The sequence below is a fragment of the Mustela erminea genome, chromosome 4 (assembly GCF_009829155.1).
Source record: "Mustela erminea isolate mMusErm1 chromosome 4, mMusErm1.Pri, whole genome shotgun sequence".
NCBI classification, from domain to species: Eukaryota; Metazoa; Chordata; class Mammalia; order Carnivora; family Mustelidae; genus Mustela; species Mustela erminea.
The window spans coordinates 16,403,985-16,431,088 of record NC_045617.1 but is presented as its reverse complement, the minus strand read 5'-3'; the positions used below and the strand labels follow the sequence as shown (position 1 = coordinate 16,431,088).

At 48.4% G+C, this 27,104-nt stretch overlaps 2 protein-coding genes across 5 annotated transcripts; both read right to left on the bottom strand.

Moving 5' to 3' along the window:
- Positions 1-245: 245 nt before the first annotated feature.
- LOC116588068 (UL16-binding protein 1-like) lies at positions 246-4,868 on the bottom strand. Of its 2 annotated transcripts, XM_032338758.1 has the most exons (5): positions 4,659-4,868; positions 3,276-3,539; positions 2,757-3,032; positions 1,958-2,089; positions 246-263 (listed from the first exon to the last, which is right to left on the bottom strand). In XM_032338758.1, the coding sequence occupies exons 1-4, from the start codon at positions 4,795-4,797 to the stop codon at positions 1,965-1,967; spliced, it is 804 nt and encodes a 267-aa protein (XP_032194649.1). In that variant the 5' UTR covers positions 4,798-4,868; the 3' UTR covers positions 246-263; positions 1,958-1,964. The 2 variants fall into 2 exon arrangements, with proteins under 2 accessions (XP_032194649.1, XP_032194648.1); XM_032338757.1 differs by lacking the exon at positions 246-263 and having other exon boundaries at positions 1,911-2,089.
- A 5,165-nt stretch (positions 4,869-10,033) lies between these two features.
- On the bottom strand, positions 10,034-15,278 carry LOC116588069 (UL16-binding protein 1-like). Of its 3 annotated transcripts, none has more exons than XM_032338759.1 (5): positions 15,140-15,278; positions 12,892-13,155; positions 12,383-12,658; positions 11,606-11,738; positions 10,034-10,361 (listed from the first exon to the last, which is right to left on the bottom strand). In XM_032338759.1, the coding sequence occupies exons 1-4, from the start codon at positions 15,255-15,257 to the stop codon at positions 11,614-11,616; spliced, it is 783 nt and encodes a 260-aa protein (XP_032194650.1). In that variant the 5' UTR covers positions 15,258-15,278; the 3' UTR covers positions 10,034-10,361; positions 11,606-11,613. The 3 variants fall into 3 exon arrangements, with proteins under 3 accessions (XP_032194650.1, XP_032194651.1, XP_032194652.1); XM_032338760.1 differs by having other exon boundaries at positions 12,383-12,659; positions 12,890-13,155; positions 15,152-15,278; XM_032338761.1 differs by lacking the exons at positions 10,034-10,361; positions 11,606-11,738 and having other exon boundaries at positions 11,745-12,659; positions 12,890-13,155.
- Positions 15,279-27,104: the final 11,826 nt, after the last annotated feature.

Genomic DNA, 27,104 nt, shown 5'->3' with positions numbered 1-27,104 from the left:
GCATCCATGTTATGAAAAAGTGCAGAGCTGGATCATCCTGACTGAGAATGAAGGCAGGGAAATCTCCATCTCCACCATAATCACGATCTCCTGGAGGACTGGAGGATTCCGCCTTTGCCACATGGATTGTACGTCCCGTTGGTGGACATGGACAGCAGGTAGAAGCCACTCATCAGAAGGGAGAGCGAGTGGAGGAGAGAGATCCTCAGGCCTTCTGTAGCAACTTCAGCTTCTAACAGAGAAACAGGAGCTTGTTCCTGTGGCTGAGAAAATCTTGGGTCAATCTTCTTGGGCTTCTTCCTCCCCAGTTACTGCCTGGCTCAAAGCCCAGCCCCCACCGAGGGTCGAGTATCACCCGACACTAGCCGCACCCCCCAACCCTGGGACACCTAATCCCTGGGTCCAGCAGCCTGGCCAAACCCTTCCCTCATTACCACAAAACAGTCAGATCCAGGCCCTACTACTCAACACCTAGGCTCAAGAGTAAAGCCACCAATGATTCATCTGTTCCCATGACACAGATCCTGGCCCCGCTCTGGCCAGGTGAGAAGGCCTAAGAGAGTGGCTGGGAGCCCTCCCCAGAAAGGGACCTGGATCCTGGTTCCTGTAGCCTTGGGGAGGTTACAAGCAAAGATCCATCTTCCCCTGTCTTCAGACTCTCCTCCCCATGGTAGCTGAACACAAGGTCTGAGTGTGACTGTCCTTGCCCTGCCACACCCTTTCCTGGCCCGGTCAGGTGACAGCATCCCATTCTAACAGCAGCTCAGTGCAGCTCAAGGCAGGTGCGGTTCAGCTGGCTGGGGCTCTGGGCTCTGCAGGAGGCTAGCTGACAGGTGACAGCACCATGACTGAGCCAGGTATCCCAGGGTATTCTGGAGCTCTGGCCTTCGAATCTCATCCTGGAGAGTCTCGCCCATGGGTCCTCTGTCTTAGTTGCCACCACCCAAGCTGAGTTGTGTGGGAGCAAAGCCCTGCAAGCCAGTCTTTGGTTGGGTGGACAACGGCCTTCCCACCCCTCTTCTTTGGTTCAGACATGGGCCCCTCTCCTGGACGCAGCATGGAGAGGTCCCCCATCCCTAGGACACATCACGTGCAGCCACCTGCTGCTCTCCCGCAAACCAGAGTGTAGTCCATGTCCGGTGCTTCTACTGTCTGCACTCCACCCTCCCTTGGCCCCTCCCCTGGTGAATAGCTGGTCTGAGCCAGGCCAGATTTTGCTCAATCCCTTTAGCAAAAACAGGATGTAAAGTTTGGGGTCGGGGGAGCCCTGTGCTTTCCCACCAGCCTTAGCGAGGCGTTATCATAGCTCAAGGCTAAGCATGTCCAGGTAACAGCTATCAAGCATGTGAGAAATTGGTCCCGGCTCCTTTTATAGGTCAACTTGATGGGCCAAGGGATGCCCCCCAATAGCTGGGAAAACATTCTTTGGGGGTCTGTCTAGAGAGTGTTTCTGGAAGACATGAGCATTTGAATCAGTAGACTGAGTAAAGGAGACTGTCCTCATCGAATCCACGAGAGCCTGAATGGAACAAACGGTGAAGGAAAGGTGACTTTGCTCTCAATTTGGCTGGGCCATCCTTCTCCTGCCCTCAGCATTGGTCATTAGCACTCTTGGTGTTTGGTTCTTTGGACCAGGACCTAGACCTACACCACAGATATCCTGAATCTAAGGCCTTTGGGTTTGCGCTGGAAGCCCACCACCAGCTTCCCTATTTCTCCAGCCAACAGATCCCCTAGTCGTGAGCCAATCCCTTGTAGTAATTATCTACCTCAACCTCTACATCAACAGCTCCTGATGAGTCTCTTTCTTGGGGGAAGCTAATATAGTCCAATGCATCTAGTCTCATGTTCAGGTGAGAAGGTTCAAGTAAAAGGACAAGGGCTGGCCATTCGCATTTCTCTGTGCTCACCTCGGGCCATCTGCCTCTCACTTCTGACTCAGTTCTGCCCACAGTACCTGTCATTCAAAGGACCATGCCTTGGACAACAAGGAGGATTAAGTGCGTGAGGACCACAAGGAGGACGGAAGTGATTGGCCTGATGGCTGCGCCTTTGACCAGAGCTACAGGTGGGGTTGTGGCCGGTGCTCCTGAAATGAAAACACAGTAGTGAGAGCCCTGATCAGGGGCCCCAAACTGGAGACATGAGTCTTTAGGAGCTGCTGCCTCATGTAATCCTACAGCCCAGATGTCCTCCTGCCACTATGTTTGTGGCAGCCGCTGTGACTGGTCCTGAGGATGGAAGTGGTGGATGGTTCATGCAGATCATATAGCTAATGGGGGAAGCAAGGCTTTCCGTATAGACAGTCACTCGTGCTGTGACAGAAGAGGAGGGGACACGTATGGATGATGACAGAGACATCTTGTCAGGAGCTGACATTTCACTGGCACTGAAGGAGTTCAAGAACCAGACCAGGGGACACAAAAAACAACAATGAGGCTCAGAAAAGGGAACAGTAAGAAGTAAATCTCTGGAAACAGAATGAGGCCTGCAGGTTGGGGCCAGGAAGAAATCCAGAGAGAACTAAAGGTATGTGCAGTAGGGAGAGATGCCAGGAGGTGAGCAGGGAAAGGAAGGACACTAGGACACACTAGTGGCCCTTGTACTCCCAAGCACAACTCATCAGGTATGCATCATCACACACACACACACACACACACACACACACACACACACACATTCTCACATACACACACTATGGCGGGGTCAGCCAATCTCTTCAAGAGAACCAGCACTCCATCCAGTGTTCTAGTTACCTGTGGTCTCCTGCATCTCATTGCTGTGCTCCCGCAGTTTCTGGAGCCATCTCTTACAGTCTCCGTTTGCGATCTTCATGAGGAGCTCGGTCAGCTCTCTGTCGCCGTCCAACATGTCCTTAACCTGTTGGCCTCCAGGAGGAAACTGTATCCACTTTCTGTTCTCCGGGTCAAAGAGGTAGGTTAACTGTTCAGTGAAGACAAACCGCCAGGATCCTCTGCTGTGTCCGTGGGCCCCACGCTCACACATCAGGCTGACCTGCAGGGTGAGAGAATCTGCCCCCACCCACCGCCAGGGGAAACACATCAGCCTCTGGTTTTGACCAATCAGCCTCTGGTGTTGACCAATCCTTTGCCCCACCCACTGCACACTCCTCCGCTCCCCTGCACCCTCCTGGTCCTGCTCTGGCCTCCTTGTCTGCCCTGGCTGCTGGGACCCACTTTGAAGTTTTACATGAACACAATATCTCCCCAGCCGTGCCAAAGTGTTCTCCTTCTGCCCTGGGCCTTCGAACTTACTGCTCTCAGTGACAATCTCTGCTTTGATGTCCAGCAGTTTCTTTCTGAGCTCTTCCCCCAGGTCCTCCAGAGGTTCCATCTGTGTGTCCCAGAATGCTGTGTCCTTCAGCTGCATCCCCCAAGGACCGACGGGTATGACCCGCTTGCTTCCACAGGCACAGTAAAGAAATTCGTTTCCATTGACCTGGCCTTGAATCTCACACCACGGTTGTCCAGGCCTGGCCTGAGGTGTGATGGAGAAATTGTAGGAAAGCGAGAGAGCATCTGGGAAGGAAAAACACAGGTGGAACTTGGTGCTGGAAGAAAAAGAGCAGCAGGCACCCCGCTGCCATCCAGGAGACAGCAATAGAATGTGTGCAAGACAGAGCAAGGACTGTCCCTGCACAGAGGCTCACCCTAGTGTAGAGGCTGGCGCCCTTCCCCTTTTGGGATAGGATCAGGATACCTCTGCCTGGCAGGAAGCCACATATCCCCAGATGGGAATCCGCACCTACCAGGCCACAAGCTGCATCAGTCACTCTACCCAGTGCAGGCACAGGCCAGCCTGGCCATAGCAGAGGAGGCCTGCATGTCACAGGACTGTCAGGAGGCAGGCAAGAGTCCTGTAGGAAGATGAGGGGTGCGTGGGTGGGGGGTGGTGCTGCTGAGGAGCTGGGGCAGGTTAGGGGGACAGTGAGGATAGAATCCAAAGTCAGAGAAGGGAGAGTTCAAGACCATGGGTCACAGGATTCCATAGGGCCCAGGAGATGGCCCTAATGGGCTCCAAGGATGAGTCCAGGTAAAGTGAAGAAAGGCCTGTCCCCTGTTGCACGGACTAGATTATCAAGAATTTTCTGAGCAGACTAGCGGAAGGGATCACAAGGCTCAGAGAAATGCACAAGTCAGAATGATATAAAATAGAAGCAAAACAAACAAAAACTCCCCAAACAGGAAAACCCAAAAAGGTCCACAAAATATATCCAGGGGGAGCATGGGAGGGGCGGGGGTGGGGACTCCTGGAGAAGTTGCTTCAGTGGCAGAGTCGCGGGGGTGTGCGGGGTCCAGGCCCTGTGGGATCGCCCTGTCCTGTACGCAGGGCGGGGCTCCAGGGCTGGGCTCCTGCTCCCCGAGGGGGCAGGCGGGGGCGACAGCGGACTCCCCAATGCGGCCTCTCCCCCTCCCCCCGGCCCCCCCCCCTCCAGTCCCCAGCTCCATCGCCCAGAGCCGGGCAGTCCGTGGTCGCCCAACTTCCTCTTTTCCACAGGGCGGCAAATTCCAGGCGGCGGACTCCGCGGAGCAGGAAAGGAGCCCGCGGGCGGCGGCGGCGGCGGCGGCTTGGGGGGGGATGGGGGGTGGGGTGGCGGCCCAAGCCGGCGACAAGATTCCCAAGATCCCGGGACTCACCTGTCCCTGCTCCGCCGCGCGTCGCGCCCACGACCAACCCGGCCGGCGCCGCCGTGATCCCGCGCGGCAGCCGCAGGAGAAACAGCAGGAACTGGAGCCCCGAGCGCTCCGTGAGCGTGGTGGCGGCCGTGGGCTCCATCGCGACCCCGAGCCGGGATGGGGGGTGCCAGGTGAGGCGCGGAGTGGCTTCCGAAGGAACCCTGGTGGGAAGCAGAACGTGCTCGCTGGGCCGGGCGGGCTGCGCGGGAGGGCGCCTGTCTCCCGCCGAGAGGGACCCGGTCTCTGTCCCGGAGAAGCTGCTCACCGTCGCCCAACTTCCCCTTCTTATGCTTGCGGCAGAGGCGAGGGAACACGCGCGGACGGAGGCAGGAGAGGCAGAGGAAGCGGCCGAGGACCGAGCCCCAACGGGAGCCACCGGCAGAGCTGAGGGGCAGAGCGGAGGTGCTGAGCGACGCTGTCAGGGGGAGGCGGCGACAGACTGAATGGTGCCAGGGCTACAGCAGCCGCCTCTGTCAGCATCTCTGGGAAGGGGCGGGGCGCAGACGGGCTAGGAAGGTTTTTCATGCGTGAAAACCACTAGACAGAGCCACATGGCCCTATGGGTGTGACAAGTTAACTGGATTCTTTTGGGGGCACTAGGTGAATTTTACCCCCATCTTTTGTAAGCATCAAGTTTGGTGAGATATAATTTATAGGCAATTCTTTCTTCTTTTTGAAGGCACCTAGCTTCATGTCCCCTTTCTTTGCAAGTGTAGGAGAAGCATCTGGGCCTGTGGCCAACTTTTAAAACACATTCTCAGGCTCTGAAAGTAGAAGGAGAGGAATGCTATTCCTCCAGCTGTGAAACCCCTTAGCAACCCGTAAATTCTACAGAGAATCCTATTTCCAAGCAGTGCTACCTTCAGATTTGCAGAGGAGGAAAAAAATGAGTGATTTTTTTTTTTTTCAGTGACCACACTTTAGCTCTGAAACAAAGTGAGTGTTGGAGCGAGATTACATCACTTTCACTCACGATCATCTCCCTATCCTACAAATTGCATAAAATCAGCCACATAATGCTAGACTTATTGTAAGTATGATAGATAATAAATTATCCCATCGCCTTCAGTCACTGGAAACACTCTTGTTAGTTCTGGGCTTTGAGAACTAAATAGCCACATTGTAAACAACAGCACCTGGAGGAACCGAGCTCAGCTGACTGAATCAGGTGTGACCCGATATGTGTAGGGCTCTACCAGAAGCTGGATGAACCGTTCTAGCCTGCATTTATATATTTATTTATTTATTTATTTATTCATGGAACATAGATTTATCTACTTTTCGTTTCCTTTTACAAAGGAACTCAAGATACGTGCGTCTGTGGGTAAGCATGTCCTGTGTCAAACTGGAAAATGTACTATGAGAAGTCATGTGTTTCAAAAAATTGTGAAAAGAATTTAAAATCTGCCAATCAGCTAGGAATGCCAGGATAAGAGTGAACTACCGTTTACTTCTCAATTTCCACCAGAAATTTAAGTTTTTAAGGGTTAACAATTCTAGTATAGAAGCTTAATGAATAATTTTAAATGGTTTAAAAGATATTTAAGGAATATACCTACACTGTGTGAATTGTAGTACTACTTTGCCTGTTGAGGAGAAATCACTAATATTGTTTTCTTTTTCCTATTTTTTAAAATTTAAACTCAATTAAATGATATATAATGTATTCTCAGCTTCCAAGGCAGAGGCTAGCGGTTCATGTCTCACAAAACACACAGAGCTGACTGCACCACGTGCCCTCCTCCCCCACAGTGTCCACCACCTAGTTTGTCCATCCTGCTCCCTCTCTCCCCTCCAGCAGCCCTCAGTTTATTTTCCATGAGCTCATAGCGCTTGCTATCTATGTTCTCCTCTAAGATTTTGATGGATTCCTGCCTCACATTTAGGTCTTTCATCTATTTTGAGGCTGTTTTTGCGTAGGGTGTTAGAAAATGTCCAGTTTTGGGGCACCTGGCTGGCTCAGTGTTAAGCCTCTGCCTTCCGCTCACGTCATGATCTCAGGGTCCTGGGATCGAGCCCTGCACCGGTCTCTCTGCTTAATGGGAAGCCTGCTTCTCCCTTTCTCTCTGCCTGCCTCTCTGCCTGCTTGTGATCTCTCTCTGTCAAATAAATAAATTAAATCTTAAAAAAAAAAAAAGAAAAGAAAATGGTCCAGTTTCATTCTTCTGCACGTGGCTGGCCAATATTCCCAACACCATTTGTTGAAGAGACTGCCTCCCCCCACCCCCATAGGATATTCTTTCCTGCTTTGTCAAGGATTCGTTGACCATAGAGTCGAAGGCCCATTTCTGGGCTCTCTATTCTGTTCCATTGATCTATGTGTCTGTTTTTGTGCAGTACCATACTGTGTTGAGGATTATAGCTTTGTAAGAGAGCCTGAAGTTCAGAATGTGATGCCACCAGTTTTGATTTTCTTTGCCAACATTGCTTTGTCTATTTGGAGTCTTTCTGGTTCCATACAAATTTTAGGATTACTTGTTCCAGCTCTGTCATTGATAGTATTGTCATAGGGACTGCACTGAATGTGTAGATTGCTCTGGGTAGCACAGACACTTAATATTTGTTCTTGCAATCTGTGAGCATGGAATGTCTTTCCAACTCTTTGTGTCTTCCTCAATTTCTCTCATGAGTGTTCCGCAGTTTTCTATAATTCTGTAGTTTGCTTCTTTGGTTAGGTTTATTCCCACATATCTTAGGGTTTTATGTGCAACTATAAACGGGATCACCTTTTTAAATTTCTGCTTCTTTTGTCTCATTGTTAGTGTATAGAAATACAACTGATTTCTATGCCTTGATTTTATATCCTGCCAGTTTGCTGAATTCCTGTATGAGTGCTATCAATTTTGGGGTGGAATCTTTTGGGTTGCCCATATAGAGTATCATGTCATCTGTGAAGAGTAAGAGTTTGACTTTTTCTTTGTCAATTCAGATGGCTCCTTATTTCTTTTCGTTGTCAATTGCTGAGGCTACGACTTCTAGGACTATGTTGAACAACAGTGGTCAGAGTGGATATTCCTGCCTTGTTCCTGAGCTTAGGGGAAAAGCTCTCAGTTTTTGCACTTTGAAAATTATATTCACTGTGGGCTTTCCATAGATGGATTTTATGGTATTGGGGTATGTTCCCTCTATCCTTACACTGTGACGAGTTTTCATCAGGAAAGGATGTTGTACCTTGTGAAATGCTTTTTCTGCATCTTTTGAGAGGATCGCATGGATCTTGTCCTTTATTTTATGAATGTAGTGTATCACATTTTTTGGTGTGTGGATGTTGAACCACCCCTGCAGCCCAGAAATACCAACCACCTGGTCATGGTGAAAAATCCTTCTAATGTACTGCTGGATCCTATTGGCTGGTATCTCAGCTGTCACACTGATGTCCTCCCAGTTTTGGTGATGTCCCCTGATGCTGACATTTTAGGATACCCCACACCAGGACATTCATTTGGGTCACCACAGGATCATCTCCTAGTAGGTCTCATGGTACCTGAGGGCCTCCTCATCCTTAGACTCTGCTTCGTATTGTTCCAGGAATGTCCAATACGGCCAAAAAGATCGACATTTTCCATTTCCATTTCCATTTCCTGGATGTGCTGAAGATGAGGGTTAGAGTGTTTTATTTGCCTTGTTGGTGGATTAGCTTAATCTGTAAATGTAGGTGAAGAGATTCAGATGTAGGAGGCCACTGGGAGAGTATGTTGTCCAGAAGTTCTCAATATATATTTGAAAGCTTTGTTCATCCTGTGTTTTGGCTCACCTTTGTGTCATTTTTTGACAAGAGTTCAGATAATTTAGTCTTAACTAGAGAGAAACAGAAATCTCCTAACACATTGTATATATTGTACCTCATTTGGGTATCCTATGGCTAATTTTTTGCAATGACACATAGCACCACAGTAAATAATCGTACACCTCTATTGCTTTTTGGTCCCCACGTATTTCCGGCCTCAAATTAACACTGGGATTGCCATGCAGTAGGATAAACACAACCAACCACCGTCTGGATAGGGTGGACTATACGGCAAATGAGGGATTCCATTTTAACTCCTACCAACGCAGAAGAGAACGCTTGTCATTCCGTTTCCTGTCTACCACTTGCTATAGCTCTCTTTAAAATCTTGTCAGTTTGGGGCGGCTGGGTGGCTCAATGGGTTAAAGCCTCTGCCTTTGGCTGGGGTCATGATCCCAGGGTCCTGGGCTTGAGCCCTGCATGGGGCTCTCTGCTCAGCAGGGAGCCTACTTCCTCCTCTCTCTGCCTGCCTCTCTGATTACTTGTGATCTCTGTCAAATAAATAAATAAAACATTTTTAAAAATCTTGTCAGTTTGATGCATGTATAAAGCAAGCCCGATGTTTTTCGTGTTATCTTGATAACTTGGATGTATTCAGTGATTTTTGAGGCTGATTTACTGTCTGTGACTTGCTCTAAGCATTTGCACAGATCTTGGGAGAGCCAGACTTACAGATATTTATTTGCAAGAGCTCTTTGTATATTCTGGATACCAATCCTTTGCTCATGAATGAATAAATCAACTGTTAGAAGCAGATCTGTTTCTGCTGTAAAGACCCACTGTGCTCTGAAGGAGGTGAGTTGGTGGGGAGGGATGACAAGAGAGACAGTGGTGGGGGATCCAGGAAACTCAGAAAGATTCTCAACTGCTTCATTTCCAGAACGTTTGTTTGTATGTGGCCTGTCAGGATCATGTCTGAGACGGACAGATGGCTGCTGGAAAGCGGATTTCTGAGTGATCCTTCAATTCTCTATCTCCACAACAGATCTAGCAGAAACACCACTTTTATTTACCCCATACAGTGGAGGAAGAACACAACTCCATGAGTTCTCTTAGGATATAAAATTCCGGGGCACTTGTGCGGCTCAGCCAGTTGTGTCTGCCTTCAGCTGAGGTCATGATTCCAGGGTCCTTGGATGGAGTCCCACAATAGCTGCCTGCTCAGTGGGGAGTCTGCTTTTCCCTCTCCCTCTGTCCTTCCCCCAGCTTGATATCTCTCTCTCCCTCTCTCTCTCTCTAATACATAATATCTTTGAAAAAAATAAAAAATAATAATAAAATTCCAAATTAAGTATATTGTATAATAAGGATAATATTTATTTAAATATACATTCCTAGACATAATTTACTAAAGACAACAATCACAATGTGTCAATGAGCCTGTTTCTCAGTACACAGAAAAAAAAAAAATCCCTGAGGATCTAGTGCTTCAAAATATATCTTTTTGGGGATACTGTCTGCAAGGACATGGTCCTCTTACAGAGAAGAATCCGATATTGCACAACCAAAGGACAAGAAGGAAAATGCTCTCTTTGTTGAAAACAACCAAAGGACAAGACGGAAAATGTTCTCTTTGTAGAGATTCCCCATTCAAGTGTTTAACACTTCAGTGCAGGAATTCCATCACTTAGCACTGGGAGAAAACGGCATAGAATATACCAGTGCAAAGTGCTGAACAGGAGAGGCATGAAATGCAAGAAGGGACATGGGAGCTTCCCTGTCCTGCACCAGGTGGCTGTACTGAGGTTCTGGGTTCGTAAACTTGGAAGTGCTGCTGGTCTAATGATGAACAACAGCTCATTCAAAGGCAGCTGGCCCAGAGGCAGAGTCGCTGAGCTGGTCCCCACGCTGAAGGGCTTCTTGGTGGACTTGGCAGCCTAAGAATGGAACAGGTGTTTGTCTCCATGGTTGAGGAAATCCTGGGTCCCCTGTCCTGGGGCTGCCCTTCACCAGCACTCCCCTCCCCAGAGCCCAGCCCTCACCCAGGGGCATGTATTTCCTCCGGCCATGACCCCAGCCCTGGGCCCAGCCACCATTACAAACCTCCACCCTCCTGAACCAAGTCATGGAGTCAGCCCCAGGCCCTATTACCAATGGTCTGGGCTCAGGACCAAAGTGAGTAAGAAACGTGTGCTCACGTGACTCAGGTTCCCAGGCTCCCTCTCATGGCAGATCCTAAAGGATCTGCTGGGGGATGTGGCAGAAGACAGGGGCCTGCACTTGACTCTAACCTTGGGGAACCCTGTGGAAAAGTCCTTCTTTTCCCTTCCCTTCCAGCCTCCTGCAAGCAGCACGCAGAGCTCTTAGTCTGATGATCCTGCCCCCATCCCAGCCATTCCTGGTCGGGCTCAGCTGGGAGCTCACAGGGGAGCTCAGTTAGCCCATCCCCCAGGTCAGCTCTGCTCAAAGCAGGGGCTGCTCAGGGGCTCAGGATCTGAGGTGTGCAGGAAGTTGGCTGCCAGGGACGGCATCAGCCTCAGCCAAGGTTGCACAGAGAACTAGCCTCCTTCTAGTCCCATCATGCACGGTCTCTACTGGGCATTTGCTGCCTCACATGTGAAGACCAAAGCCACGACTGGGGGAACACGGCACTACTGTCCAGCCCTTTGAGTGGGTCTGTAGAGGCCTTCCCACTCCCTCTACCTGGGATGAGACCCTGGCCCCCTGTCCTCGTAACTGCCTGGATGGAGTCCCCTTCTCCTTGAGATGTCCCATGGAGCTGCCATGCTGCTCTCTCTCAAAGGGGAGTACAGCCCATGCTGTGTGTCCCCGCTGTCCCCACCCTGCCCACCCCGGGCCCAAACTGACTCTCTCCAATGGAGAACCCAGTTAGAGCCAGGAATGACATCCCTCAATCCCTTTAGCACCAACAGGCCTTAAGCAGTGGTCTGGGCCCCTCTCCTTTCCCAGTGGCCTTATCAGTGAGTGAGGCCACATCAGAGATCAGCATGGAGCTAGTCCAAGCTGTTCTCAACACATGATATGAGATCCCATTCATCTAATCCCACTGCCCTCTGAGAAGCTTCAGGCAGTGGGCAGGGGTGAGGCTGGGAATTCACCATTCCCTGTGCTCACACCAGGCCATCTGCCCCTCCCTTCCCTCTCAATCTGCTCTCACTACCTGTGGATCTAGTGGTCTCCGACAAGGACGCCCATTATGACCGCACAGCTGAGGAGCAACGGGAAGATCCAGGTGCAGGGTCCGATGGCCGTGGCCTTGCCTGGGGCTGTACCTTGTCGTGTGGTTGGTGGCACTGAAATGAAAATGCAAGGATAAGATCCTCAGTCAGGACCCCAAACTGGGGGAAGCTTCCTCAGCTCCTGTAGTTGCATCCTACCAATCAGTGTCTATCACTGTCCTTGTGGCGGCTGCTGTGACCTGTCCTGATGTCGGGAGGGAGGAGGGATGCACCTGTCCCCGAGGGGCTCCTCCCGCCAAAAGGGGAAGCAGGGTTTGCAAGGTAAGCAGTCGCTCATGCTGTGACAGACAGGAGGTGATGCAGGACAAGGATGGTGACAACGACAGTCTGGGTGGCAATGAAGGATTTCTGACAGCACACCAGCTGACATGAAAAAGACAGTTAATTCTCAGATAAAAGAACATAAGACCATCTCTGGAAACAGGCTGATGCTCCCCTGTTTGGGGCCAGCAAGAAATTCAAGAAATGCCCAAACACAAAGGTGTATGCATTGAGGAAGTGATTTCAGGAGGTGAGACGGGAACAGAAGAATTCTAGAACATTCCTGTAGCCATTATTCTGCCAAGAAGAATTTCCCATGGATGGATCAATTTCTCTCTCTACACACACACACACACACACACACACACCGCCCACACTGTGGTGTAGGTCGAGGTCATTTCAAGAGAATCAGCACTCCATCCAGTCCTCTGAGTTACCTGTGGTCTCCTGCATCTCATCCCAGTGCTCCCACACGTGCTGGAGCCACCTCTTACAGTCTCCGTTTGCGGTCCTCACGAGGAGCTTGGTCAGCTCTCTGTCATTGTCCAACGTGCCTCTGAACTGTTGGCCTCCAGGAGGAACCACTGTCCACTTTCTGTTCTCCGGGTCAAAGAGGTGGGTTAACTGCCCATTGAAGGCGAACTGCCAGGATCCTCTGCTGTGTCCATCAGCCCCACGCTCACATATCAGGCTGCCCTGCATGGTGAGAGAATCTGCCCCTGCCCCCACCAGCAGAAACAGGTCAGCCTCTGGTCTTGACCAATCCTTTGCCCCACTCGCTGCACACTCCTCAGCTCCCCTTCTGCCCTTCCGGTCCTGCTCTGGCCTCCTTACCCTCTGTGGCTACTGGGCCACATATTTAGGACCCACTTCTAAGTTTTACATGAACACCATAGCGCCCCAGCCTGTCAAGTGTTCTCCTTCTGCCCTGGGCCTTCGGACTCACCGCTCTTAGTGACCAACTCTGCTTTGATGTCCAGCAGTTTCTTTCTGAGCTCTTCCCCCAGGTCCTCCAGAGTTTCCATCTGTGTGTCCCAAAATGCTGTGTCCTTCAGCTTCATCCCATAAGGACCAGTGGGTATGACCTGCCTGCTCCCACAGACATAATAAAGAAACTTGTTTCCATTGACCTGGCCTTGAATCTCACACCACGGTTGTCCAGGCCTGGGCTGAGATGTGATGGAGAAATTTTGGTTAAGCGAAAGAGGACCTGGGAAGGAAAAACACAGGTGGAGGTTGCTGCTGGAAGAAAAAGAGCAGCAGGCACCCCGCTGCCAGCCAGGTGACAGCAATCCCCCTCACCCCCCAGAGGGCTGACCTGGCAGAGTAAGGACTGTCCCTGCAATATGGTTCCCCGTAGCCTTGGAGGCTGGCGCTCTTCCCCTGTTGGGATTGGATCAGGATGTCTCTGCTTGGCAGGATGTCACACAGCTCCAGTTAGGATCCTGTGCCCACCAGGCTGACACCCAGCCTCACTCGGTCTTTACCCACTGCAGGCACAGGCCAGGCTGGCTATGGCAAGAAGAGGTCTACATGTCAGAGGACTGTCAGGAGGTAGGCCAGTGTCCTGTAGGAAGATGAGGGGCATGGAGGAGGCTGCTCCTGAGGAGTTGGGGCCGGGTGGGGACAGGGTGAGGATAGAATCCAAAGTCAGGTGAGGGAGAGTTTGGGATCATGGGTCAGAGCAAGGCCCTGGAGATGCTGATAACCTGCCTTTAGGATGGGTCTTGGAAGCCTGGAAAGGGTGGTCCACATGTCACAGACTAGAGTAGCAGGCATTGCCAAGGCAGTTAGAAGCTCAGAGAAGTGCATATGACAGAATAGATAGAGCAAGAAATGCCAAACACAAAACTAAAAACATGTCGTGCTACTACGCTCATGGACATGTCTGGAGGGCTCCTTACAAATAAAATAAATAAATACAAAAGTATCCTATCCTCGGTGCAAGGACAGAGATGAGTACCAGCCTCAAAGCTCCTCTCAGGATGCAAGGATGTGACAAACCCTATTCGATTTTCATTGAAAGGCCAGCCCGGTGCAAAGATTTTCTGTGTCTACTGAATATTGCATAGGACTCTGCTGTAACCACTCAACGTGCTGTTGTAGCAGACAAGCAGTCATAGACAATCCATGGATGAAGGTGCCGCTGGACTGGCTCCTTGGGCCCCAGGACCCTTAGAATCCACACCACAGAGCCCTGTGAGAAAAGGGGCTCTGTGCGCTTTGTGACATTCTGATCTGAATATCAGGAAGTGAGCCCTAGTGCTCCAGGGAGGCAATGACACAGGAGGGAAAGTCACACCCTGTAAAAGAGGCTGGGGGCAAGCGGGAACGGAGTGAAGAGGTCTCTGGTCAGAGGACATCAGAGCTGTGCACCCTGAGCTGGGAGGTGCTGGTGAAGGAGCGCCTGGAGTCCCACGGGGAGGGGAGAAGGGTTATCCGCTGCCCAAGCGTGCAGGCAAGTCCATCCCACTTGGACTGGTTGACTGTGGTGGGGTATGAGGTGACTCATACCAGGAGAACCCTGGGAATGGCTTTGAGGTAAGGGGTCCTGTGGAGGTCCCCTCCCTGGGAAAGCCTCCGGTCCTGTCCAGAGTAGGGGCAAGGGGACTCAGTTTCCCCAGGGCTCCGAGGGGAGGCTCCAGGGGCTGGGGTGGACCACAGATCTCCAGCGGGGCCCTCTCTCCCTTCGCTGTGCTCCCCCAGCCATTGCCTGGCTTAACTTTCGAGGTTTTTCACTAACCCTCAGCTTCCCCTCCCTTACCTCCACCCCCGCTCCACTTCCTCCCCGCCCCGTTTTTAAAATATTCATTGATTTACTTTAGAAAGTGTGAAGGGAAGGGGCAGAGGGAGAGGGAGAGAGTGAATCTCCCACAGAGCTCAAACTGAGCACAGAGACCCAGGTAAGACTCCACCCAGGGACCCTGACAGCAGGACCTGAGCCCACATCAAGAGTCCCGCGCTTAACTCACTGAGCCCGCCAGGTGCCCGGAAGCTGCCTCTGTTTTCGGTCCCTCTCCTGGCCCAGGCGACAATTGCCCACAGTCACCCTGCAGGCAGAAAGCGGCCCACAGAGAATAACTGAGGAGTCCGGGTTAGAAGAAGAATTTACGAGAACCGCTCCGCGGACACCGGTTCCGCTCCCCGGTCTGACCGCTCACTCCCCAACTCCCCGCTCCCGCCCCGGGTTCTACCTCTGAACTCACGGCTGCAGCTTGCTGTAGCACAGACCGGCAGGAAAAACCAGAGCAGGAGGCCCAGACCCCGTCCGCTGGGGACCCCAGTCCACCCTGTTCGCCTCGGGAAGCTCATCGCAGCTCTACTGTGCCCAGATTGGCAGTTCCTAAAGAAAATTTCCACTTGGGGCTTGACCCCGCCCCGGGACCCGCCTCCTGCCGTATTTCCTAGAATATAACAGTCCTTTCCGGTGCTGCTGCTCTGCTCCTTTTCACCCATTGTCCTGACCACCTATCTTTCCCATCTTCATTTCCACCACCACCATCTTCCCTTCTTGTGGCCAACAGGTATAAGCTTCCAGTTATGAACTTAAAAAGTTATGCGGGGGCGCCTGTGTGGCTCAGTGGGGGTAAGCCTCTGCCTTTGGGTCAGGTCATGATCTCAGGGTCCTAGAGTCAGCAGGAGCCTGCCTCCCCCTCTCTCTCTCTGCCTGTTGCTCTGCCTACTTGTGATCTCTTTCTCTCTGTCAAATAAATAAATAAAATCTTTTTTAAAAAGTCATGTGGATATAGGGCACAGCATGTTCCCTGTAGTTAAAGATTCTGTGTTGTATATTTCAAAGTCACTGAGAGAGTGGATCTCGAAACGAGACTTACTGTGCTGATCATTTCATAATACATACAAATATCCAATCACTATCTTGTACATCTGAAACTAATATAATGCTGTATATCAATTATATCTCAATAAAAAATAAATTCAAAAAGAAAAAATAGTACAAAACAGGATTTTCTTCCCTTCCCGTTCTGAAGGCTGGAACATTGAGAGCAAGGCATCCTCAGAGCCATGTTCTGTCTCCTGGCTTCTGGGTGTTTCCTGCCATGCTTGGCATTCATTGGCTCTAGTCGGCTGCCCTCTAACATCTGTCTCTGTTGTCACAGGGACGGCTGCCCTCTCTGCCTCTGTGTATCCATCTGACTTCCTCCCTGTTTGTCTCTGGTCCCTTCTTACTAGGACAAGAGTCCTACTGGATGGTGTTTCATCCTAACGATCTCATATTCATGTGGATACAACTGCAAAGGCCCTATGTCCATATAAAATCAACTTCCCAAGACCAGGAGTTAGGACTTCAGCATAACTTTTGGGGGACCACAATTCAGCCCATAACAAAAGTCATAGACTCTATCATCCCACGCTTACACCACCAAAAAAAGAATCATCCCTTTTTTCTTTACTTCTAAAGTTTCTTATTGAGATATTAATGACATATAACAAATTATTTTGAGGTGTACATGAGTCAGTATTTGTATATTATTAACTATATTTATGTACCATATTATACATTATATCTCATGACTTGTTTATTTTATAACTGGAAGTTTATACTTTCTGACCACAAGAAGGGATGATTTGGAAAGTGGGAATGAAGACAGAAAAGAGAGGTTGGGAGGAGAATGGGGTGAAGAAGGAAAGAAGAGCAGCAGAGAAGATTGAAATATTTCAGGAAATATGACCTGGCAGGAGTAAGCAGGTGGTTTGATGCTGGCTGGGGTCCCAGAGTGGCTGTGACAAGGTTTCCTCACAGCCTCCTCAAATTGCTGAGGAAAGTGTCTACCACACTCCTGCTGGGAGCAGTTAGGGAGAAACAGGGAGGGGAGAGGGGATGGGGTTAAGACTGGGGCAGGGGTGGAGGGGTGGGGGGAAACCATATAGGAGAAGTTTAAAAACTCTGTTGATGGCTCCTGCCCAGTCATCAGTCTTCCCCAGCCTTGCTTCTGCCTTGGATTTTTATTTGTTTGTTTGTTTGTTTGTTTGTTTGTTTTCTTTTCTTTTCTTTTTTCAGTGACTTTGGTCTCTGGGCAAAAGGAAGATGGAAAATATTTTTCAACTTGAAAAAAATACTGCCAGGAGATGGGAGCCAGAGAACAGGACAGGGAGAGAGTGCCTGGTGGGAAGCAAGGCTTAAGACTTCTCCAAGCTGGAGAGTTTTAGAAAAGTCAGTCTGACACCGCACAGATTATTTGCCAGGTCAGGAGGGTGGGGGGGAGGGCAGAGGGCAGTCACACCTGTGGCTGACATTACTCCCATTTGGGCGAGAACAGCACAGCCTCCCAGTGAGATGCCAACTGGAAGAGGGGTCCATCCAGGAACTAAGAGGATAGGGTCCAGGGTTTAATTCCAGGGAGAGGAGCTGGACTCAGAGCATATACAGCCTTCTTTCTGGATGACTTGACCTCACTCCTGCAACGCATTACCACCTAGCCAGAAGTGGGACTGTCCAAGAGTCTGCCAAGCCAGCTGCTTCCGAGATGGGGAACATGGGAAGGCCAGCAAGTCCATGAGCATTGGGTCCACTGCCACATTTCTTTTCTTGTGAAACAAGTTCCTTGATTAGAGCAGTAGGGCAGGGAAGCTGTGAGAGTGGGGAAAAGAATTATGTAGGTCCACGGATGGTAGTTTTGGCAAAATCTAGCAGGCAAAGAGGATAAATTATTATCTGTGGTTAAGTATCTATTTCAAAAAAGAGGAATGCTGTGCCTTACTGTTATGAAAGTGGCCCAGGGTTATGAACCTGCCAGCAGGCTGGTCACCCTGGGGAACTGTGCCATATCAGGGTACCCTGTTGGTCTCTGTGGCTGGCAGGCTGGGCACTCAGCAGTGGGCATGGTCTGCTCAGCTTCCGTGGACTTAGCAGCAACAGGACTGTGCTGCTAAGCCCGTGCCTGACATCCATTCCTGCCCCTTTGTTATGAGCCCACTGGACAATGTGGGTTGTCCTGGGGATACAGGCTGACTGATAGCCCCAGAATGGTTATCCTAGCAACTTGATTCCTAAAAATCCTCCTCTTCTGAGGTCACCCTTTGGGGAGCATTCCTGTGGGACACAAATATCCTTCTATTCTCAGAGAATTCTATCCACATACCTTTCCCCCAAATTTCTGTCACAAATTTCCAGTTGGATTTTCCAAGTCCCTGGCCATCCAGCCAAACCATTGAAATGGACATCTACTTGCACAGGTGTGCATTTCTCCTTCCCCAGCAAAGTGTACCACCTGGGGTACTGCTCAGCGTTGTGCCCACTGAGAACATTTCCTTATACACTGTCTTTTGGGAATAGTCTGGAGAAGGGCTATAATGCTGCAGCTGTTCCCTTTCAGGCAGGACCTAAGGATCCTACAGAAGCATCTGGAAACTAGTCACCAGTCCTCTCTTCCTCTGTTGGGAGCTTCCTAAGCTACCTAAGGCCTAGGTACAGGCTTGGAGAAGGAGTCTGTGGGGTAGAAGTGGGGACCACAAGCATTCAGGCAACTTCTTCAGGGAACTTGCTTGTGCCCAGGGGCCTGATCAGGCCATATCTTGTACCTACTGCTTCCATCTGATGATAGAGGGCTGTTGTGCTTACCACCCTCAGGCGATGGGCCAGAAAGCACCCAGCTCAGGAGGGGCAGATCAGGTCACCTAGTGACTCAGCAGCCCAAGGTCAGTGTTCAGTCCCCATAAAGGCCCCAGGCAAGCCAAGACTGGTTTTTCAAAAAGAGTGTAGTTATATGTAGCTGATGGCAGGGCCTTACTCCACATCCTAAGACGCCTACTGTGCCTTACTCCTAGAGGCTTGCCAAAGTTTCCAGTGTCATCTTTATTTGGAATAAGATGTGCATTGTAGCCATGTCAATATCCTGGATGTGATATTGCACCATAGTATTTGTAATTTGTTTCCCTTGGGAGAAATGAGAAAAAGAATACCTGGGACATCTCTATATTATTTCTGAGAACTGTCTGTGGATTCATTGTATAGTTATCTCAAACTATAAATTTAACTGAAAAACTTTTAAGCTAAATAAAACCTATTCCAATACGAAAAATGAAAAAAAATCTGTAGAAACAAATAACATCCTTATTTACCATTGATACTTCAGGCACCTTTAAATCTGCTGGAATATATGCCGATGGCAGAGTGGCCCATACACCACCTTGGATTTGTCACGGAACATTCTCTGAGTCTGGACCTAGAATACTAAGAATTCTATGAACTACCCCTTTTGTACGTGGGGTAGGGAGACAGAAAATATATGTTAGGAAGTACAGGATGGATGGATGGATGGATGGATGGATGAATGCATGGATGGATGGATACATGGATGGACATATGGATTATTGGTGGGATGTCTTGTGGATTTTCACTGTGCAGTATCTATGACTCCAGATATTTCCCACCTGGTCTCCCAACACCTCCCTTTGCTGTAAGATCTTCTTCCACAATGATTCATGGTCCAGTCATCCTGATCTCATTCAAGATTTTTGACTCAGAGATGCATGTAAGCTCTTTAGTTTGTCTTCATTCTTTCCCCAGAGATCACACTCCCCATCATCCCACTGGGCTAAATATTATATTCCCCCAAGATTTATCTCCAATGAAGTCTTCTCTCCTGGAGAGAATCAAGCATGGCTTCTTTTATGTATTAATGTCTCTGACCAGTGTGGTCAAACAAGTGGTACTGTCAGCCTCCCTCAGTAGAAATATTAGTTCCTTTAGGTTATGGAGAACTGAGTACATCCTACTAAAACAAAGTAAATGTATTCATTTTAAGGTGTTTTTTTGTTTGTTTGTTTTGGAAAAAAATATATTAGCCAAATATACTGATTGCTATGAGGAGAGGCTTCTGATATGGAATTGCACTGAAACTGTGAATTTAGACATTCCCTAACTCTGAATGTAGGGCAAGGTCTGAGGTGTGCAGAGACTCGGTTGAACCTAGCCCCGAGTGGAGTTTCCCTAGGTCCTTAGAAAAAGAGAGGATTCTCTCCTGAAGACCCAAGGATCATGTGAAGACCAGAGAGTTCAACTCAGCTCAGTAGTAATCAATACAATGGGCAGAAATTTTTTCACTTTCTCTTTCTCTCCTGGACAGCAGGGAGCTAGCTGTCTCTCAGCAGGGACCCTGGGAAATGCCAGATCATTCTATTGGCAGCACTCTCTATTTATCCCTATACTATCCTACTAGTTCAGGGTACATGGAAAAATTATTTCCTTTTATTACTTCTATTCTATTATATTACATTTCTTAATATGCATTGTTATTTCTCCAAAAGTTAGTGGCTTAGAACAGCAATAACCATTTATTATCTCCCACAGTTTCTGTGGGTCAAGAATTCAGGAGCAGGACCACAGGCAGGCTCTGGCGCTGTGTTCCCCATGAGGCTGCAGTCAAGTGTTAACTGAAGTCACTCTCATCAGAGGGTTTGACTGGGGCTACAGGGGGGCTATAGGGCATATAGGTTAGGTGGTGCTTCTAAGCTGGATCCCTTCTATGGCTGTTGGCAGGAGACCTCAGCTTCTCATCACAAGGAATTCCCTATAGGGCTGCTTGAAGAAAATGACAGTTGGGGGCCCCTGGGTGCCTCAGTCTGTTAACCATCTGCCATAGGCTCAGGCCAAGTTCCCAAGAGCCCTGTGTCATGCTCTCTGCTCAGCATGGAGTCTGCTTCTCCTTCTCCTTCTGCCCCTCCTCCTGCTAGTGCTTTCTCATTCTCTCTCTTGCTGTCTCTCTCAAATAAATAAAATCTTAAAAAAAAAAAAAAAAGTCATGCCAGGTGGCTTTCCCTAGAGTGAGAGAACGTAGAGAGAAAGGTGGAAACATCAAAGTCTTTTGTGATGTGGACTTGAAAGTCATGTTTCAGTATTTGCATTCTATCCTGACAGCTGAATCCATCATCCCTGTTCAGTGTGGCTGGGGATTACACGGGGCATGAGTACCGGGAGGCCAGAATCACTAAGAGCCATTTTGTAGGTAGGCTGTCACCATTCCTTTACTTGGGTCATCCTTGTCTTCACAGGGCTGCCCCTGTGGACAGAGGGGGACAGTACACAACAGGAGTGGGAGTCAGAATCCAGAAGGAATGCCTCCAACACGAGTCATTTGGGTGGCACTGGGATTGAGGAAAACATAAGGAAATATTTTTTCCAAGTACCCAGAACCAGCAGGATAATACAGGGGATAATGGGAGAGTGCCTTCAATATTCAGTGTCAGAGCTGGCAATGGCCAGGTCCTCGCTAAGACACAGCTCTCGGTGGTCCAGCAGAGAAACACAGTGAAACAATGACTGCCCATTTTTTTAAGCTTTCATTTATTATTGGGAGAGAGAGCACGCAAGTAGGGTGAAGGGCAGAAGGAGACGCAGAATCCTCGTTGAGCATGGAGCCCAAAGCAGGACTCAATCTCAGGACTCCAGGATCATAACCTGAGTCAAAGGTAGATTTTAATCCACTGAGCCACCCAGGAGCCTGTCTGCTCATTGTTTTGATTATTATTGAGCTGAGTTGAGCTGAACTCTCTGGTCTTCACATGATCCTCAGGTCTTCAGGAGAGAAACCTGCACTTGTTGGAGGACCTAGGGAAACTCCACTTAGGGCTAGGCTCCCCCCAACCCCCGTCTCCGCACACCTCAGATCTTTCCTATTTTCAGAGTTAGAGAATGCCACAATTCATAGTCTCAGTGCAATTCAATATCATAATTCACAGATTTTTGTTCTTGGAAGTGGAACAAACTGTGCAGGTGGCTTTGCAAATGGAAAGTAGGTGGATGCTGGGAGCACATTGATAGAAGAGTCAGGGAAAGCCTGAAGAGCTTTGAAGAAACGTCATAGGAGCATCATCACATCTGTGGAAGCTGCCAGTAGGGACTCCAAAGAAAAGTGAAATATCAGGGCTCTTCTCTCCCCTTCATAGCCAAGGTTGTCCAAGACATGAAATTTCAGAGGAAAGAGTGGGAGCTCTTGTATACCTGGTTAGTTACAGATCAAGGGGAGATCAGTTAGAAAGGGCAGGCAGGGGAGTGGGTGCTCAGGAGAACAGAGACGTGGTTAGGGCCATGGATTGTAGGTTTGAGAGACATCCAGTGAAGGCTTTTGTCAACTCCTTAACACCAAGGAGAGGCTATCCTCAGCACCTGCTATGTCCAATGTAATTCCATACATCAATTCCGTAAACACTCACTGAATATCTAGAATGTTTAAGATCTTCTCCTAGAGAGTCAAGGCAACAAGAATGTTCTGTTTCCTCTTAGGAAGAGAGCTAAGAAAACTAATGAGCCCAGGGTGAGAGCCAGCTAGATATCCATGCACCTAGAACACTGGTTGGTATTCTAACAGTTGCCAGAATTCGTAGAACTTAGAAGAGAGGAAATTAGTTTATCAGAAATGGTTGGGAAGACTCAGGTGACATTATCTGAGCCCTACAGGAATTTTACCACTTGTTCAGACAGAAAAAATAATCTAGACAAAGGGATGAGCCAGAGTCAGTACAAAGATGAGCACGAGAGTGGGAATCAGCAAGTAGGCTGCACTGGAAGGCCTGGGTATACAGTGCAAGTGTGTTGATGGGCTGTTTTCCACTGGCTTACCCTTCCCCTTCTCTGTGGGCACAGACGTCTGGCCTTGTTCCACACAACCTCCCTCCCATAATTTCAAAAGCCAACAGGAGGGGATTACATCTACACAGAAACACTCTGAATATCAAATTAGAAAAATCTCAGTAAACTTGTAAAGCAATAGATTAGCATTAACTAATATTTTCTTAGGATGACTATGTTGTAGTTCCTTGTTGATATTAACGATTTATGACAACCTGGTTGTGAGATTCACTAATTCCTTTTGGTCACATTCAGAGGCAGATAAGAACTTTAGTTATGGACGTGCCAGCTGAAGCATTTGGGACAACTTTGTAATGTTTTCCACTTTGAGATGCAGAAAATAGGATACCTTGAAGGAAGAAGGGAAAATGACCAGGTGAATAATCTGTGATAAAGCAAGTATAGTGCAATGTTAACTGTAGCATCTTGGGGGATCAATATACTGGTGTTCACTCTAAAATTCTAGCAATTTTCCTGTATGTTTTTGAAATTATCTTACAAATGTTGGGGGGAAATATGCTAAAATTATTCTGGCACCAACACAATATAATTCTTTAAGAGCTCCGAAGGAGCAAAGTAATTTCTGCTAAACAAAGCAGAGATACCCATAACAAACTGGGTAACTTTTAGAAGGAAGGTATGCAGAAACTTATCATGGATGTTAGTAGCAAAGAGAACCTGACTACATCTGTACATACCAATTGTGAAAGCCAAAGTGCACGAGACACCATTGAACAGACCAGGAAGACTTTACTGAAGGCTGCTGTAATAGGCGAGAGAGGCCTGTACTCAGCCTGAACTCCACTCCACTGAAACAGGAGCAGGAGGGTGGTTTAAGAGGTGAGGAAGCTAGTGGGAAAGTCCTGGAGGTTGAGCAACAGGCTGTGTTGAGCACATGGAATTATTTCCTGAGCTTTTAAAGGTACTTCTCTGTAATTAGACCACTCTGTAATTAGTGGCTCCCATCAAACTTAGTCGCTGTTATGGACTCCACCATGTCCCCTGAAGAATCATAGTTTGAAGCCCTCACCCCCAGGGTAACTGTATTTGGAGACAGGGTCTGTAAGAGGTAAGTGAGGATGAATGAGGTCACACGGGTGGGGTCCTGATCCAGTTGGACTGGTGCCTTCTGAGAAGGGTAAGCGACATCAGAAGTGTGTGCACACAGAGGAAAGGCCGTGTGAGGACACAGCAGGAAGGCCTCCATGTGGGAGCCCAGGAGAGACGTTTCAGGAGAACCAACCTGCCTGCATCTTGTTCATGGACGTCGATTCTCTAGAACTGGGAGAAAATGTTTGTTTTGGTCTTTGCAGAGACAAGCATTTTCCTGTTGCTTAAAATTGTTTTTAAGACAAACAATGGTATTCTAGCCTGGTAGAGTCAGCTATGTCATATAGAATGACTCTATCTAGGAAGAGTTGATTTGATCATATAAAGAGCCTACTTAGATGTATGTAATTTTTAGTTTCCATAAATGAGGGTTATCTATTTCTTGGAATTTCTATGCACAGACCAATGAAAATGCAGTTACAAAAATGCGCAGGTAGACAGCATTGACATACAAACGTAGACTCGTGGATGACTGAAAAAAAGTTGATTTAAACATAATATTATTTCTTGCTAAGATTGAGTCTAAGATAGAGAGCTAATTTCAAAATTATCTTCAGATAAAAATTTGCATGATCATTATTGAATTAACAACTGACTGTGTCTTTTAGCCTTCCTTTTTGTTTTCAAGTAGTTCTGATATATTAGCTAATGGTACTAGACTTGGCCCCACACAGTGGCAATGTAGACCTCAAGTATTTGATGGTTTCAGTTCAAGAAGGTGAAGGTGGCTTCAGGACTGACCTGATCCTAAAACATGGGTAGCCCTTGCTGCTTGTGTGCAAACATTAAGGGAAACCACCAGATGTATCACTTCTGTTCAATTCTGCTGGATGTGGCTGGACTCATGTGTATCCAGAAGTCAGAAGAGGGAGCCACAGAAATACATATACTCCAATGCTGCTCGTCCACCAACTGAAAGTGCATTAATCAACTTGTAGATACTCCTGCTAGAACTCACCTCTGCTTAGATGCCCACTAGATACAGGAGTCTATCATTTGCAGTGCTCATAGGGGTTTAGAATAGAGGATTTTTAGATCATTCAATCAGGTACTAAAATTTTCAATAAATAAACTTCTTTCAAAAAAAAAAAAAGGAGGAAGTAGAAAATGTTTCTGTTGCTTCAGCCTCCCAGTTGATGGCTTTCTTATCAAACAAAAGCTCCTTCCCTCCTGCAGAGACTGGGAGGTGAGGACCCTATCTCCTTTGATGTTCACATTTGAAAAAGATGGCTCCCGGGGCCTTAAGAAAGATAGTCATGGATTATAAGGCTGTTAAGAGGAGAAAGAATTTACAATTACAAGTTTTTAAAATTTTTAGGGGATCCTGGTGAAACTAAGGATCTGCCTCCTGATAGCAGCTCAGGATTTTATCTCAGGGTCATGAGTTCAAGCCCTGTGTTGGACTCCCCGCTGGGCATGGGGCCTACTTAAAAGGTAAAAGGAAAGAATAAAAATAAATAAAATATTCTAAGACAAGGGAGATCAGGAGCCTGGAGCCAGGAAGGAGATTATTTAAAGTTTAGTCCAGCTGGAAACTAGAACATTAAGGCAGTCTGGGTCATGGCCACCATTGGACTGAGAGCTTAAAATACAGACTGTGGCAACCTCACAGCTGCACACATAAGGAGGTGGAAGTTTTGTTCAGGTAGGGTAAAAGGAAGCCAGATGAGTTAGTCCCAAGCCAGTCTCCAGAATGTCAACAGATACAAAGACTCACAAATATGATGATGAAGATGGTGACAAAAGCTGAGTTTAGTCGTGTGACATTTGCATGTTAAACATGTGGTTGGAGGGGCCCCTGGGTAGCTCTGTCCATTAAGTGTCTGACTCGTGGTCTTGGCTCAGGTCCTGATCTCAGGGCTGTGGGATGGAGCTCCCTGAGTCAGGCTCCGTGCTCACTGGGGAGTCTGCTTCTCTCCCTCTCCCTCTAACCCTCCCCCTACTCACTCAGGCTAGCATGTGTGCTCTCTCTCTAAAATAAGTGAATAAATCTTCTTTTTTGGATGTGGGTTGAAATTTATTTTCTATGTGAATATCCTGTTCCCCCAAAACTTTTCAGCCCATGATTTTAGCATCTATTGATGATGTTGGACTAACACCTTTTTCATAAAGACCAGAAAAGGGACATTTACTGAATATAATGTATTGAATAAGTGTCTTCTAGGCAGTGTGGCAGGGCTGAGGACGGGGAGCTGGGGAGGCGGGGAAACTGGCAGCCCTTGCTGACCTCAGCTCCTCGTTCAGTGTGGCCCCAGGCTCTGTGCCAAGTGCAGTTCCTCATCTGAACCACAGGTCCCAGGAACCGACCTCAGTGAGAATTTCATCCCTGCTGACAGAGGACACAGAGCAGGAACCTGATTAAATGCATAGGTGAGCAGTTATTCATGACATAGACTGGATTCATGACATACCAGGGTTTTCTCCAATGAATTAGACCGATGAAATCAGGGAGAAAGGGACCCAGTCTCCTTAAGAAAGTATTTTCCTGGGGTGCTTGGCTTGCTCAGTGTGTTAAAGCCTCTGCCTTTGGCTCAGGTCATGATCCTGGGGTTCTGGGATGGGGCCCTGCATCAGGCTCTCTGTGAAGCAGGGAGCCTGCTTCCCTTCCTCTCTCTCTGCCTGCCTTTCTGCCTGTTTGTGATCTCTTTCCATCAAATAAATAAATAAAATCTTAAAAAAAAAAAAAGAAAGTATTTTCCAGGTGTTGAGTGTAGACCAAAGGACATTCTATGCAACTGTTTAAAAAAAAAAAAAGAGACGTGTGTGGGACAGGGAAGGAGAGCCGTGATTTGCCGGTGAGTGAACCAAAGTACTGATGAGCAGGACAGCCCTCTCTGCAATGGAAATGGAAATTCCCTAAAATAGAAAGCCAAGTTGGGTCTGTTAAATGACAAATTGGGGAAAGATTTTGCCCCTGGACAGTGAAAGTAAGAGAAATCAGTGGGTGAGCAAGGTTGAGCGCTGTGTCCCTGCTCACTTTTCAATCTGCATTTGCCTTCTTGGCAGTTGAGAACCCTGCAGAGAAAGGCTGGGGCCCTTGCACCCTGTAGGCCAATGGACAACCCTAGAGTCCCAAGCTGCCCAGAAATAGCTTAAGGGGCTGCATGTGACCGTCTCGGGGGAGGACCATTGCCATCTGGAACTGTTGAATTCCCAGTCCCTGGCGTCACCACGGAAGTCCACACAAGCTGTGCTACGCCAGTGCATGACTGGGGTGAGTCCCCAGCCCAGAATCCCCTCTTCCCTCCTGCTTCTGCCGCTGTGGGTCCCATCCCCCAACGAGGAGCAAGATCTCAAAGGTCAGGAGGAGGGAATGGCTTCGGGCCTGGGGTCACACATGCCTGTCTCTGACTCCTACGTGATACACATTCTTTTTTTTAAGACTTTTTTTTTTTTTTTTTTTTTTGATATGCCCCTAATGAAGGACTTCAGCTCACAACTCTGATATTCAGACCTGAGCT